This window comes from Salmo salar, unplaced genomic scaffold (assembly GCF_965601325.2).
Source record: "Salmo salar unplaced genomic scaffold, fSalSal1 ptg000229l, whole genome shotgun sequence".
NCBI classification, from domain to species: Eukaryota; Metazoa; Chordata; class Actinopteri; order Salmoniformes; family Salmonidae; genus Salmo; species Salmo salar.
In genome coordinates this window covers 984,850-1,000,118 of record NW_027675335.1, presented here as the reverse complement: position 1 = coordinate 1,000,118, position 15,269 = coordinate 984,850, and the positions used below count along the sequence as shown (strand labels likewise).

Below are 15,269 nucleotides of genomic sequence, written 5' to 3'. Positions count from 1 at the left end.
TTGTCCTCTTATTAAACAGGGTAGAGTGAGAGATCCATTATATTGTCCTCTTATTAAACAGGGTAGAGGGAGATCCATTATATTGTCCTCTTATTCAGCAGGGTAGAGGGAGATCCATTATATTGTCCTCTTATTAAACAGGGTAGAGGGAGATCCATTATATTGTCCTCTTATTAAACACAGTAGAGGGAGATCCATTATATTGTCCTCTTATTAAACAGGGTAGAGGGAGATCCATTATATTGTCCTCTTATTAAACAGGGTAGAGGGAGATCCATTATATTGTCCTCTTATTAAACACAGTAGAGGGAGATCCATTATATTGTCCTCTTATTCAGCAGGGTAGAGGGAGAGAGCCAAACGTATCGTTCATCCCAAATATCACCCTCTCCCCTATGAGCCTGGGTCAAAGGTAGTGCTCCACATAGGGAATAGGGTGCTATTTGGGCCGTCGTCATACATGGTTTTCATCCTCCTGGTGCCCAATTATCATCCTGTATCCCTCCATGTGCCTGTGTGACCTTCTGCTAATGGAGCTAGAGGCATGGGATCTCTCTCTCTCTCTCTCTCTCTCTCTCTCTCTCTCTCTCTCGACACCTGCTCGTCCAACATCTTATTCCATATTTAGGGGCATTAATATGGAGTTGGTCCCCCCCTTTGCTTCTATAACAGCCTCCACTCTTCAGGGAAGGCATTAATATGGTCCCCCCCCCCTTTGCTGCTATAACAGCCTCCACTCTTCAGGGAAGGCATTAATATGGAGTTGGTCCCCTCCCACCTTTGCTGCTATAACAGCCTCCACTCTTCAGGGAAGTCATTAATATGGAGTTGGTCCCCCCCTTTGCTGCTATAACAGCCTCCTCTCTTCTGGGAAGTCATTAATATGGAGTTGGTCCCCCCCCCCCTTTGCTGCTATAACAGCCTCCACTCTTCAGGGAAGGCATTAATATGCCCCCCCCCCCCCCCTTTGCTGCTATAACAGCCTCCACTCTTCAGGGAAGTCATTAATATGGAGTTGGTCCCCCCCTTTGCTGCTATAACAGCCTCCACTCTTCAGGGAAGTAATTAATATGGAGTTGGTCCCCCCCCTTTGCTGCTATAACAGCCTCCACTCTTCAGGGAAGGCATTAATATAGAGTTGGTCCCCCCCTTTGCTTCTATAACAGCCTCCACTCTTCAGGGCAGGCATTAATATGGTACCCCCCCCCCCCCCCCCCCTTTGCTGCTATAACAGCCTCCACTCTTCAGGGAAGGCATTAATATGGAGTTGGTCCCCTCCCCCCTTTGCTGCTATAACAGCCTCCTCTCTTCTGGGAAGTCATTAATATGGAGTTGGTCCCCCCCCCCTTTGCTGCTATAACAGCCTCCACTCTTCAGGGAAGGCATTAATATGGATTTGGTCCCCCCCTTTGCTGCTATAACAGCCTCCACTCTTCAAGGAAGTCATTAATATGGAGTTGGTCCCCCCCTTTGCTGCTATAACAGCCTCCACTCTTCAGGGAAGTCATTAATATGGAGTTGGTCCCCCCCCTTTGCTGCTATAACAGCCTCCACTCTTCAGGGAAGGCATTAATATAGAGTTGGTCCCCCCCTTTGCTTCTATAACAGCCTCCACTCTTCAGGGCAGGCATTAATATGGTACCCCCCCCCCCTTTGCTGCTATAACAGCCTCCACTCTTCAGGGAAGGCATTAATATGGAGTTGGTCCCCTCCCCCCTTTGCTGCTATAACAGCCTCCACTCTTCAGGGAAGTCATTAATATGGAGTTGGTCCCCTCCCCCCTTTGCTGCTATAACAGCCTCCACTCTTCAGGGAAGTCATTAATATGGATTTGGTCCCCCCCTTTGCTGCTATAACAGCCTCCACTCTTCAGGGCAGGCATTAATATGGTACCCCCCCCCCCCCCCCCTTTGCTGCTATAACAGCCTCCACTCTTCAGGGAAGGCATTAATATGGAGTTGGTCCCCTCCCCCCTTTGCTGCTATAACAGCCTCCACTCTTCAGGGAAGTCATTAATATGGAGTTGGTCCCCCCCTTTGCTGCTATAACAGCCTCCACTCTTCAGGGAAGTCATTAATATCGAGTTGGTCCCCCCCCTTTGCTGCTATAACAGCCTCCACTCTTCAGGGAAGTCATTAATATGGATTTGGTCCCCCCCTTTGCTGCTATAACAGCCTCCACTCTTCAGGGAAGTCATTAATATGGAGTTGGTCCCCTCCCCCCTTTGCTGCTATAACAGCCTCCACTCTTCAGGGAAGTCATTAATATGGAGTTGGTCCCCTCCCCCCTTTGCTGCTATAACAGCCTCCACTCTTCAGGGAAGTCATTAATATGGATTTGGTCCCCCCCTTTGCTGCTATAACAGCCTCCACTCTTCAGGGCAGGCATTAATATGGTACCCCCCCCCCCTTTGCTGCTATAACAGCCTCCACTCTTCAGGGAAGGCATTAATATGGAGTTGGTCCCCTCCCCCCTTTGCTGCTATAACAGCCTCCACTCTTCAGGGAAGTCATTAATATGGAGTTGGTCCCCCCCTTTGCTGCTATAACAGCCTCCACTCTTCAGGGAAGTCATTAATATCGAGTTGGTCCCCCCCCTTTGCTGCTATAACAGCCTCCACTCTTCAGGGAAGTCATTAATATGGATTTGGTCCCCCCCTTTGCTGCTATAACAGCCTCCACTCTTCAGGGAAGTCATTAATATGGAGTTGGTCGCCCCCCTTTGCTGCTATAACAGCCTCCACTCTTCAGGGAAGTCATTAATATGGAGTTGGTCCCCCCCCTTTGCTGCTATAACAGCCTCCACTCTTCAGGGAAGGCATTAATATAGAGTTGGTCCCCCCCTTTGCTTCTATAACAGCCTCCACTCTTCAGGGCAGGCATTAATATGGTACCCCCCCCCCCCCTTTGCTGCTATAACAGCCTCCACTCTTCAGGGAAGGCATTAATATGGAGTTGGTCCCCTCCCCCCTTTGCTGCTATAACAGCCTCCACTCTTCAGGGAAGTCATTAATATGGAGTTGGTCCCCTCCCCCTTTGCTGCTATAACAGCCTCCACTCTTCAGGGAAGTCATTAATATGGATTTGGTCCCCCCCTTTGCTGCTATAACAGCCTCCACTCTTCAGGGAAGTCATTAATATGGAGTTGGTCGCCCCCCTTTGCTGCTATAACAGCCTCCACTCTTCAGGGAAGTCATTATTATGGAGTTGGTCCCCCCCCTTTGCTGCTATAACAGCCTCCACTCTTCAGGGAAGGCTTTAATATGGAGTTGGTCCCCCCCCTTTGCTGCTATAACAGCCTCCACTCTTCAGGGAAGGCTTTAATATGGAGTTGGTCGCCCCCCTTTGCTGCTATAACAGCCTCCACTCTTCAGGGAAGTCATTAATATGGAGTTGGTCCCCCCCCTTTGCTGCTATAACAGCCTCCACTCTTCAGGGAAGGCTTTAATATGGAGTTGGTCCCCCCCCTTTGCTGCTATAACAGCCTCCACTCTTCAGGGAAGGCATTAATATGGAGTTGGTCCCCCCCCTTTGCTGCTATAACAGCCTCCACTCTTCAGGGAAGGCTTTAATATGGAGTTGGTCCCCACCTTTGCTGCTATAACAGCCTCCACTCTTCAGGGAAGGCATTAATATGGAGTTGGTCCCCCCCCTTTGCTGCTATAACAGCCTCCACTCTTCAGGGAAGGCTTTCCACTAGATGTTGGAACATTGCTGCGGGGACTTGATTCCATTCAGCCACAAGAGCATTAGTGAGGTTGGGCCCTGATGTTGGGCGATTAGGCCTAGCTCGCAGTCGGCGTTCCGATTCATCCCAAAGGTGTTCGAGTGGGTTGAGGTCAGGGCTCTGTGCCGGCCAGTCAAGTTCTTCCACGCTGAGCTTGACAAACCATTTCTGTATGGACACGGCTTCTGTGCACAGGGGCGTTGTCATCCTGAAAAAGGGAAGGGCATTATGGGGTATTGTGGGTAGATTACTGAGGATTTTTTTGGTATTTAATCCATTTTAGAATAAGACTGTAATGTAACAAATGTGGAAAAAGCCGAGGGGTCTGAATACTTTCCGAAGGCACTGTATAGGATGAAATGATTTGAGAATTGGTCTAACCAGGAATGTCCAATCTAGAAGAGATACTGATGGACAGAGATATGGAGGTTCTTAGTTATTCTATGCTATTCTGTTCTATGCTAATATGTTCTAATCTATTCTGTTCTATTATAATCTTTGCTTTTCTATGATATGCTATTCTATGCTAGTCTATGCTATTCTGGTCTATTTTATTCTGCTCTATTCTGTTCTTTGCTTTTCTATGATATGCTATGCTAGTCTATGCTATTCTGGTCTGTTCTGTTCTGTTCTATTTCATTCTGCTCTATTCTGTTCTGTTCTATTTTATTCTGTTCTATTTTATTCTATTTTATTCTGTTTTATTCTATTCTATTCTATTGTATTCTATTCTATTATTTTCTGTTGTATTCTATTCTATTCTGTTGTATTCTATTATGTTGTATTCTATTCTATTCTGTTGTATTCTATTATGTTGTATTTTATTCTATTTTATTATATTCTGTTCTATTTTATTCTATTCTGTTGTATTCTATTCTATTCTATTTTAGGAACAGGGACTGTCTAGGAGTCCCTGTTCAGTCACTTACTGTAGATAGCCTGCTCTCAGACCACTATCGGGACTGTCTAGTAGTCCCTGTTCAGCCACTTACTGTTGATAGCCTGTGCTACTGCTCTCAGACCACTATTGGGACTGTCTAGTAGTCCCTGTTCAGTCACTTACTGTTGATAGCCTGTGCTACTGCTCTCTCCACTGGTGATACGTGATAAGAATGAAGATGTGCTCAAGTCATGTTCCTATCTGCATTTTTCTACATTGGACACTAGATGTCACTCTTGTTCAATTATCTGGAGGGTCTCTGTATATTGAGAACCACTGAAGGCTTGGAGGGTCTCTGTCTATTGAGAACCACTGTTGGCTTGGAGGGTCTCTGTCTATTGAGAACCACTGTAGGCTTGGAGGGTCTCTGTCTATTGAGAACCACTGTAGGCTTGGAGGGTCTCTGTCTATTGAGAACCACTGAAGGCTTGGAGGGTCTCTCTCTATTGAGAACCACTGTAGACTTGGAGGGTCTCTGTCTATTGACTTGGAGGGTCTCTGTCTATTGACTTGGAGGGTCTCTGTCTATTGAGAACCACTGAAGGCTTGGAGGGTCTCTGTCTATTGAGAACCACTGTTTATACAGGCAGCCCAATTCTGATCCTTTTTTCCCAATTATTGGCAAAAGATCTGATGAGATTGGTCAAAAATAACAATTTACTTTACACCTCCGGTCTTGAGTGGATTCATAGCTTTACTTGTAATAAAAGAGAAGTCTTCCATACTGACTGAAGGGGAAGTCACAAACTCTGTCCGTGAAGAGTTAACTTTTCAGCAATATTCTGCTGCCTCTCCTGTCTGTCTCCTCCTCCTCTCTGCTCCTCCTCTCTCCTCCCACACAACTCCAGCCATATAAACAAAACCCGTTACATTTGTACTGTTGTTATTTTTTGTTCGTTTCCTGGATTCTCCAAGTCAGTTGGAGTTCTACCCAGCCAGGCGCGCAGGAGAGAGATGGCACACAGCGAGAACCAACAGTCGTCCTTTTCTGATATAATAGAATTAAACGTCGGCGGACAAGTGTATGTAACTCGACATGCAACTTTAGTCTCCGTCCCAAACTCTCTCCTGTGGACTATGTTCAGACAGAAGAGCCCTACAGAACTACCGAAAGATCGCAAAGGACGATACTTCTTTGACCGGGATGGATTTCTGTTCAGGTATATTCTGGATTATCTGCGGGAAAGGGACATCGTCCTACCGGACTTCTTTAAAGAGAGAGGTCGGTTACAGAAGGAGGCAGAGTTCTTCCAGCTGCATGAGCTCACACAGCGTCTCAGACGGACAGTGGGTAAAGACGTCTCTCTCGGGGACGAGCTGGGCGCCCATGGGGACCCGGAAGAGGCTTCGCTTGCGTGCGCTCTGAGTAGTAGCAGCATCACCGCGACGGCCGTGAGCAGCCCGACACCGAGCCTTCCCTCCCCGTTCCAGAAGCATGGCTTTATTACCATTGGTTACCGGGGTTCCTACACCATCGGGAGGGATATTCAAACGGACGCCAAGTTCAGACGAGTGGCCAGAATAACGGTTTGCGGAAAGACGTCCCTGGCCAAAGAAGTTTTCGGAGAGACTCTGAACGAGAGCAGAGACCCGGACAAACCACCTGAGAGGTACACCTCCCGGTATTATCTGAAGTATAATTTTCTCGAGCAGGCGTTCGACAGGCTCGCGGAGGTCGGTTTCCACATGGTGGCTTGCAGCTCCACGGGGACGTGCGCGTACGCGAGCAGCGACCCGAACGAGGACAAAATCTGGACCAGCTACACCGAATACGTGTTCTCCCGGGACTGACCAACCCGTTCCGTTACCCGGCCGTTAGGTAGCCTTACTACCCGACGGTACTGGGACAGTGACGTCATGTGACGCTCACCTGTAAGGTAGAGAGACTACCTGCGGAAATGTGAAAACTCCTATCTTCTTTATATTGTCCCATGTGATTGTGGGAAAGGTTAAAGGTTACTGAGGATTATTCTGAAAGTATGGACGTATTGGTTGTTGTTTTGCCGAGGCCTATATAAGTCTAACGGAGGTATATTTCATGTTGCAGACCAGTCTATATTATACAGTTATACGACTGTTGTGACAGGAGAAAGCTGTTCTCAATGTTTTTCTACTAACATGCCAACACACACACACTACAAACATTTACACACACACCGCAAAAACATTTACACACACACCGCAAAAACACTTACACACACACACCGCAAAAACATTTACACACACACACCACACAAACATTTACACACACACACACACCACACAAACATTTACACACACACACCACACAAACATTTACACACACGCACACACCACACAAACATTTACACACACGCACACACCACACAAACATTTACACACACACACACACGACACACAAACATTTACACACACACACACACCACACACAAACATTTACACACACACACACCACACAAACATTTACACACACACACCACACAAACATTTACACACACACACACACACCACACAAACATTTACACACACACCACACAAACATTTACACACACACCACACAAACATTTACACAGAACAAGCACAAGGTAAGGCGTGTGAGGGTTGACATGCTGTTGAACCTAACTCTCTCTGGGCTGTTGAACCTAACTCCCTTTTGGCTTTGTCTTGGGTTGACATGCTGTTGAACCTAACTCCCTCTTGGCTTTGTCTTGGGTTGACAGGCCTCTACTGGATAAGTTGCGTTATTTGTGTTTCAACATCTAAAGCTGTATTTTCAATTTTAAAATAAATCATATCAAAGTAATATTTGTATTTATGTGTTCCTGAATTTGTTTGTATCATGTCTAGAACAGACCAAAACATCTGGGCTAAAGATTATGATGACAAAGTCATTCTAGGATTTAATCGAGCAGCCGAGAGATATTTTTCAGTAGGGGAAAAAGGAGCCATATTCCCAACACTCTGCAGTCACTATGAAAGTTATACATTGTTTCACACCCTTGTTAATCTCATGTGGACAGACTAACCAAACTACATGAGATTTCACTTCTGGGTAAACAGAGAATACACCCTCATAAATGTTTATTTTATGTTGGTGTCAAGCATTGAAACAGGATGGAATCCACTCTGACAGGAAAGTGTTCTATAGAATCCACTCCGACAGGAAAGTGTTCTGTAGAATCCACTCTGACAGGAAAGTGTTCTATAGAATCCACTCTGACAGGAAAGTGTTCTATAGAATCCACTCCGACAGGAAAGTGTTCTATAGAATCCACTCCGACAGGAAAGTGTTCTATAGAATCCACTCTGACAGGAAAGGGTTCTATAGAATCCACTCCGACAGGAAAGTATTCTATAGAATCCACTCCGACAAGAAAGTGTTCTATAGAATCCACTCCGACAAGAAAGTGTTCTATAGAATCCACTCTGACAGGAAAGTGTTCTGTAGAATCCACTCTGACAGGAAAGGGTTCAATAGAATCCACTCTGACAGGAAAGTGTTCTATAGAATCCACTCTGACAGGAAAGTGTTCTGTAGAATCCACTCTGACAGGAAAGTGTTCTATAGAATCCACTCTGACAGGAAAGTGTTCTGAAGAATCCACTCTGACAGGAAAGTGTTCTATAGAATCCACTCTGACAGGAAAGTGTTCTATAGAATCCACTCCGACAGGAAAGTGTTCTATAGAATCCACTCCGACAAGAAAGTGTTCTATAGAATCCACTCTGACAGGAAAGTGTTCTGTAGAATCTACTCTGACAGGAAAGTGTTCAATAGAATCCACTCTGACAGGAAAGTGTTCTATAGAATCCACTCTGACAGGAAAGTGTTCTGTAGAATCCACTCTGACAGGAAAGTGTTCTATAGAATCCACTCTGACAGGAAAGTGTTCTGAAGAATCCACTCTGACAGGAAAGTGTTCTATAGAATCCACTCTGACAGGAAAGTGTTCTGTAGAATCCACTCTGACAGGAAAGTGTTCTATAGAATCCACTCCGACAGGAAAGTGTTCTATAGAATCCACTCTGATAGGAAAGTGTTCTATAGAATCCACTCCGACAGGAAAGTGTTCTATAGAATCCACTCTGATAGGAAAGTCTTCTATAGAATCCACTCTGACAGGAAAGTGTTCTGTAGAATCCACTCTGACAGGAAAGTCTTGTATAGAATCCACTCTGACAGGAAAGTGTTCTGTAGGTATCCACTCCGACAGGAAAGTGTTCTATAGAATCCACTCCGACAGGAAAGTGTTCTATATAATCAACTCTGACAGGAAAGTGTTCTATAGAATCCACTCTGACAGGAAAGTGTTCTAAACTTCCTCTCACAGAGCTCAACAGCAACACTGTATGGAGTTAATGTCTGTATCTGATAAGGTTTCTGATCTCTCACACACACACACACACACACACACACACACACACACACACACACACACACACACACACACACACACACACACACACACACACACACACACACACACACACACACACACACACACACACACACACACACACACACACACACAGCAGATTGTGTACTGTGTGGTCTGTGGAAACAGATGTAGAGACGCCACAAAAGGAAAGAGGAACAAGACTTTTACCCAGATGATGAAAGACTATGGTCAATGCTTCTCTATAGCTCTACCGTATTTACATGTGGGTTGTGGCAATCCTGCAGATACAGGCTTCATTTAGACATTTTTGCTACACGTTTCCTCCCCCAGCCTGTTCATACAAACAAACACACATTTGTTTTTCTATCCTTGTTAGGACCAAACAATGGATTCCCACTCAAATCCTATTTCCCCTAAACCTAAACCAACCTTAACCTCAAATCTAACCTGAATTCTAATTCTAACCCTAACCTCAAATCTAACCTGAATTCTAATTCTAACCCTAACCTCAAATCTAACTTGAATTCTAATTCTAACCCTAACCTCAAATCTAACCTGAATTCTAATTCTAACCCTAACCCTTAACCTAACTCTAACCTCAAATCTAACCTGAATTCTAATTCTAACCCTAAACCTAACTCTAACCTAACCTCAAATCTAACCCTAACTCTAATTCTAGCCCTAAACCTAACTCTAACCTTAACCTCAAATCTAACTCTAATTCTAACCCTAACTCTAACCTTAACCTCAAATCTAACCCTAACTCTTAACCTAACTCCAACCTTAACCTGAAATCTAACCCTAACTCTAATTGTAACCATAACCCTTAACCTAACTCTAACCTTAACCTACCTCTAACCCTAACCTCAAATCTAACCCTAACCCTAGATGTAAACCTAACCATAAACCTAACCCCTAAGCCTAAAATAGCCTTTTTCCTTTTGGGAACCGACAAAATGTCCCCACATTGTCCTTATTAGACTGTCCTTTTGAGGACTTCTGGTCCAGGATAGTAAAACCAAAAACAAACAAACATAGCCGAGCTGCTTTGAATCCATTTCCCTGTCTAGAGTCAGCTGATGTCCCCCATCAACCATCTGTACAGGAATCCATTTCCCTGTCTAGAGTCAGCTGATGTCCCCCATCAACCATCTGTACAGGAATCCATTTCCCTGTCTAGAGTCAGCTGATGTCCCCATCAACCATCTGTACAGGAATCCATTTCCCTGTGTAGAGTCAGCTGATGTCCCCTTCAACCATCTGTACAGGAATCCATTTCCCTGTCTAGAGTCAGCTGATGTCCCCATCAACCATCTATACAGGAATCCATTTCCCTGTCTAGAGTCAGCTGATGTCCCCATCAACCATCTGTACAGGAATCCATTTCCCTGTCTAGAGTCAGCTGATGTCCCCATCAACCATCTGTACAGGAATCCATTTCCCTGTCTAGAGTCAGCTGATGCCCCCATCAACCATCTGTACAGGAATCCATTTCCCTGTCTAGAGTCAGCTGATTTCCCCCATCAACCATCTGTACAGGAATCCAGTTCCCTTTCTAGAGTCAGCTGATGCCCCCATCAACCATCTGTACAGGAATCCATTTCCCTGTCTAGAGTCAGCTGATGCCCCCATCAACCATCTGTACAGGAATCCATTTCCCTGTCTAGAGTCAGCTGATGTCGCCATCAACCATCTGTACAGGAATCCATTTCCCTGTCTAGAGTCAGCTGATTCCCCCCATCAACCATCTGTACAGGAATCCATTTCCCTGTCTAGAGTCAGCTGATGCCCCCATCAACCATCTGTACAGGAATCCATTCCCCTGTCTAGAGTCAGCTGATGTCCCCATCAACCATCTGTACAGGAATCCAATTCCCTGTGTAGAGTCAGCAGATTTCCCATCAACCATCTGTACAGGAATCCATTGCCCTGTCTAGAGTCAGCTGATGTCCCCTTCAACCATCTGTACAGGAATCCATTTCCCTGTCTAGAGTCAGCTGATGTCCCCATCAACCATCTATACAGGAATCCATTTCCCTGTCTAAAGTCAGCTGATGTCCCCATCAACCATCTGTACAGGAATCAATTTCCCTGTCTAGAGTCAGCTGATGTCCCCATCAACCATCTGTACAGGAATCCATTTCCCTGTCTAGAGTCAGCTGATGTCCCATCAACCATCTGTACAGGAATCCATTCCCCTGTCTAGAGTCAGCTGATGTCCCCATCAACCATCTGTACAGGAATCCATTTCCCTGTGTAGAGTCAGCTGATTTCCCATCAACCATCTGTACAGGAATCCATTTCCCTGTCTAGAGTCAGCTGATGTCCCCTTCAACCATCTGTACAGGAATCCATTTCCCTGTCTAGAGTCAGCTGATGTCCCCATCAACCATCTATACAGGAATCCATTTCCCTGTCTAGAGTCAGCTGATGTCCCATCAACCATCTGTACAGGAATCCATTTCCCTGTCTAGAGTCAGCTGATTTCCCCCATCAACCATCTGTACAGGAATCCATTTCCCTTTCTAGAGTCAGCTGATGCCCCCATCAACCATCTGTACAGGAATCCATTTCCCTGTCTAGAGTCAGCTGATGCCCCCAACAACCATCTGTACAGGAATCCATTGCCCTGTCTAGAGTCAGCTGATGTCCCCTTCAACCATCTGTACAGGAATCCATTTCCCTGTCTAGAGTCAGCTGATGTCCCCATCAACCATCTATACAGGAATCCATTTCCCTGTCTAGAGTCAGCTGATGTCCCCATCAACCATCTGTACAGGAATCCATTTCCCTGTCTAGAGTCAGCTGATGTCCCCATCAACCATCTGTACAGGAATCAATTTCCCTGTCTAGAGTCAGCTGATGTCCCCATCAACCATCTGTACAGGAATCCATTTCCCTGTCTAGAGTCAGCTGATTTCCCCCATCAACCATCTGTACAGGAATCCATTTCCCTTTCTAGAGTCAGCTGATGCTCCATCAACCATCTGTACAGGAATCCATTTCCCTGTCTAGAGTCAGCTGATGCCCCCAACAACCATCTGTACAGGAATCCATTGCCCTGTCTAGAGTCAGCTGATGTCCCCTTCAACCATCTGTACAGGAATCAATTTCCCTGTCTAGAGTCAGCTGATGTCCCCATCAACCATCTATACAGGAATCCATTTCCCTGTCTAGAGTCAGCTGATGTCCCCATCAACCATCTGTACAGGAATCCATTTCCCTGTCTAGAGTCAGCTGATGTCCCCATCAACCATCTGTACAGGAATCCATTTCCCTGTCTAGAGTCAGCTGATGTCCCCATCAACCATCTGTACAGGAATCCATTTCCCTGTCTAGAGTCAGCTGATTTCCCCCATCAACCATCTGTACAGGAATCCATTTCCCTTTCTAGAGTCAGCTGATGCCCCCATCAACCATCTGTACAGGAATCCATTTCCCTGTCTAGAGTCAGCTGATGCCCCCATCAACCATCTGTACAGGAATCCATTTCCCTGTCTAGAGTCAGCTGATGTCCCCTTCAACCATCTGTACAGGAATCCATTTCCCTGTCTAGAGTCAGCTGATGTCCCCATCAACCATCTGTACAGGAATCCATTTCCCTGTCTCGAGTCAGCTGATGCCCCCATCAACCATCTGTACAGGAACAGGAAACAATTTCCTTTGTTCCTCTTGGTGTCTGGTGAACACAGGAAGAGCCGTTGTCAGCTTCTCTCCCTGGTGGATAAAAGGAGAGGGATAGGCTGTCTCCCAAATGGCTCCCTATTCCCTATGTAGTGCACTACTTTTGACCAGGGCCCACAGGGTAGTGCGCTATGTAGGGACGCAGACAACGGGACAGGGTTAGAGCCTTTCTCTCTCCACAACAAAACACTCAGTCTGTGTACCAACTTGCCCCTGGTTAAAATTAGTGCACTACATAGGGAATAGGGTGCCTCACAGTCCAGCAGAACACGTATTTCCTCTGGGTAATCTGTATTCCTTCTATTCATGTAGTACAGTCCTCTGGGTAACCTATATTCCTTCTATTCATGTAGTACAGTCCTCTGGGTAATCTGTATTCCTTCTATTCATGTAGTACAGTCCTCTGGGTAATCTATATTCCCTTCTATTCATGTAGTACAGTCCTCTGGGTAATCTGTATTCCTTCTATTCATGTAGTACAGTCCTCTGGGTAATCTATATTCCCTTCTATTCATGTAGTACAATCCTCTGGGTAATCTGTATTCCTTCTATTCATGTAGTCCAGACCTCTGGGTAATCTGTATTCCCTTCTATTCATGTAGTACAGACCTCTGGGTAATCTGTATTCCCTTCTATTCATGTAGTCCAGACCTCTGGGTAATCTATATTCCCTTCTATACATGTAGTATAGACCTCTGGGTAATCTGTATTCCCTTCTGTTCATGTAGTCCAGACCTCTGGGTAATCTGTATTCCTTCTATTCATGTAGTCCAGACCTCTGGGTAATCTGTATTCCCTTCTATTCATGTAGTCCAGACCTCTGGGTAATCTATATTCCCTTCTATACATGTAGTACAGACCTCTGGGTAATCTGTATTCCTTCTATTCATGTAGTATAGACCTCTGGGTAATCTGTATTCCCTTCTGTTCATGTAGTACAGACCTCTGGGTAATCTGTATTCCTTCTATTCATGTAGTACAGACCTCTGGGTAATCTGTATTTCTTCTATTAATGTAGTCCAGACCTCTGGGTAATCTGTATTCCCTTCTATTCATGTAGTCCAGACCTCTGGGTAATCTATATTCCCTTCTATTCATGTAGTACAGACCTCTGGGTAATCTGTATTCCCTTCTATTCATGTAGTACAGACCTCTGGGTAATCTGTATTCCCTTCTATTCATGTAGTACAGACCTCTGGGTAATCTGTATTCCCTTCTATTCATGTAGTACAGACCTCTGGGTAATCTGTATTCCCTTCTATTCATGTAGTACAGACCTCTGGGTAATCTGTATTCCCTTCTATTCATGTAGTACAGACCTCTGGGTAATCTGTATTCCCTTCTATTCATGTAGGACGAAGCGGAGGATGTTGCGCAACATAAGACAGCCAGTGAGAGATGTCCTGTGTTAGTGCTGAAGCAACTTTCACACAATAAATACAGGAAAAGAGATTTTCAGGAATTCTACATCTTTTAAATAGAAATATCCTCAGGGACATTGTCATTACAAGGAATTTTCCTACAGTACATGGACATGTCATTGGGGACGTCTTGAGAACAAGGAATCCTCCAACATGGAAATGTCCTTGAGATCAGACATGTTCAACCTCTCCATGACTCAGTCTGTAATACCAACATGTTTCACGCAGACCACCATAGTACCTGAACCCAAGAAACGCCAAGGTAACCTGTCTAAATGACTCTCACCCTATAGCCCTCACATCTGTAGCCATGAAATACTCTGAAAGGCTGGTTATGGCTCACATCAACACCATTATCCCTGGACTGGTACCTCAGAATTTGGTGTGACTGAACAGTGGCCATTCCACCCCAGATAACTCAGTTTCACCTTCTAGACTGGTCTGACTAACCTCAACCCCAGGCTTCAGCTTCACCTTCTAGACTGGTCTGACTAACCTCAACCCCAGGCTTCAGCTTCCCCTTCTAGACTGGTCTGACTAACCTCAACCCCAGGCTTCAGCTTCACCTTCTAGACTGGTCTGACTAACCTCAACCCCAGGCTTCAGCTTCACCTTCTAGACTGGTCAGACTAACCTCAACCCCAGGCTTCAGTTTCACCTTCTAGACTGGTCTGACTAACCTCAACCCCAGGCTTCAGCTTCACCTTCTAGACTGGTCAGGACTTCTGCCCATTCATTTCTATTCTGCTTGTTTACAGGGATATTAGCCAGTGCCACAGACTACCAAATAGACATCTATGTTGATACCCACCACAAGACAGTTTGAGTTCACCATAGACTTAAAGCCACAATGTGTAATTTTACTGTGGCTGTTTCCCACTGATGTAACAGTATGTCCTTGTTCCTGTTCCCAGACTGTTTGCTACTGTGTGTATGTGTACCCAATGTTGTCTTTTCACATGAAGTGGTTGTCTATAACCCCCTGCTGTGTGTGTTTAACAGTCTCAGTGTTTTCTGTGATACCAGGCAGAGGAGGAATGTGGAGTGGTTGTGGCTGGCTAGGGGCTGTTTAGACCATCTGGGCATGTATTCATCCTTGTCTTGTTGGACTGCTGATCT

At 45.4% G+C, this 15,269-nt stretch overlaps 1 protein-coding gene across 1 annotated transcript; it reads left to right on the top strand.

Annotated features, from left to right (window-relative positions):
• Positions 1-5,508: 5,508 nt before the first annotated feature.
• On the top strand, positions 5,509-7,448 carry LOC106575925 (BTB/POZ domain-containing protein KCTD12). The gene has a single exon (XM_014152663.3). The coding sequence runs from the start codon at positions 5,621-5,623 to the stop codon at positions 6,455-6,457; it is 837 nt and encodes a 278-aa protein (XP_014008138.1). The 5' UTR covers positions 5,509-5,620; the 3' UTR covers positions 6,458-7,448.
• Positions 7,449-15,269: the final 7,821 nt, after the last annotated feature.

Excerpts from the sequence above, each read along its gene's own strand:
- LOC106575925 (XM_014152663.3), top strand. The coding sequence starts at position 5,621 with ATGGCACACAGCGAGAACCAACAGTCGTCCTTTTCTGATATAATAGAA.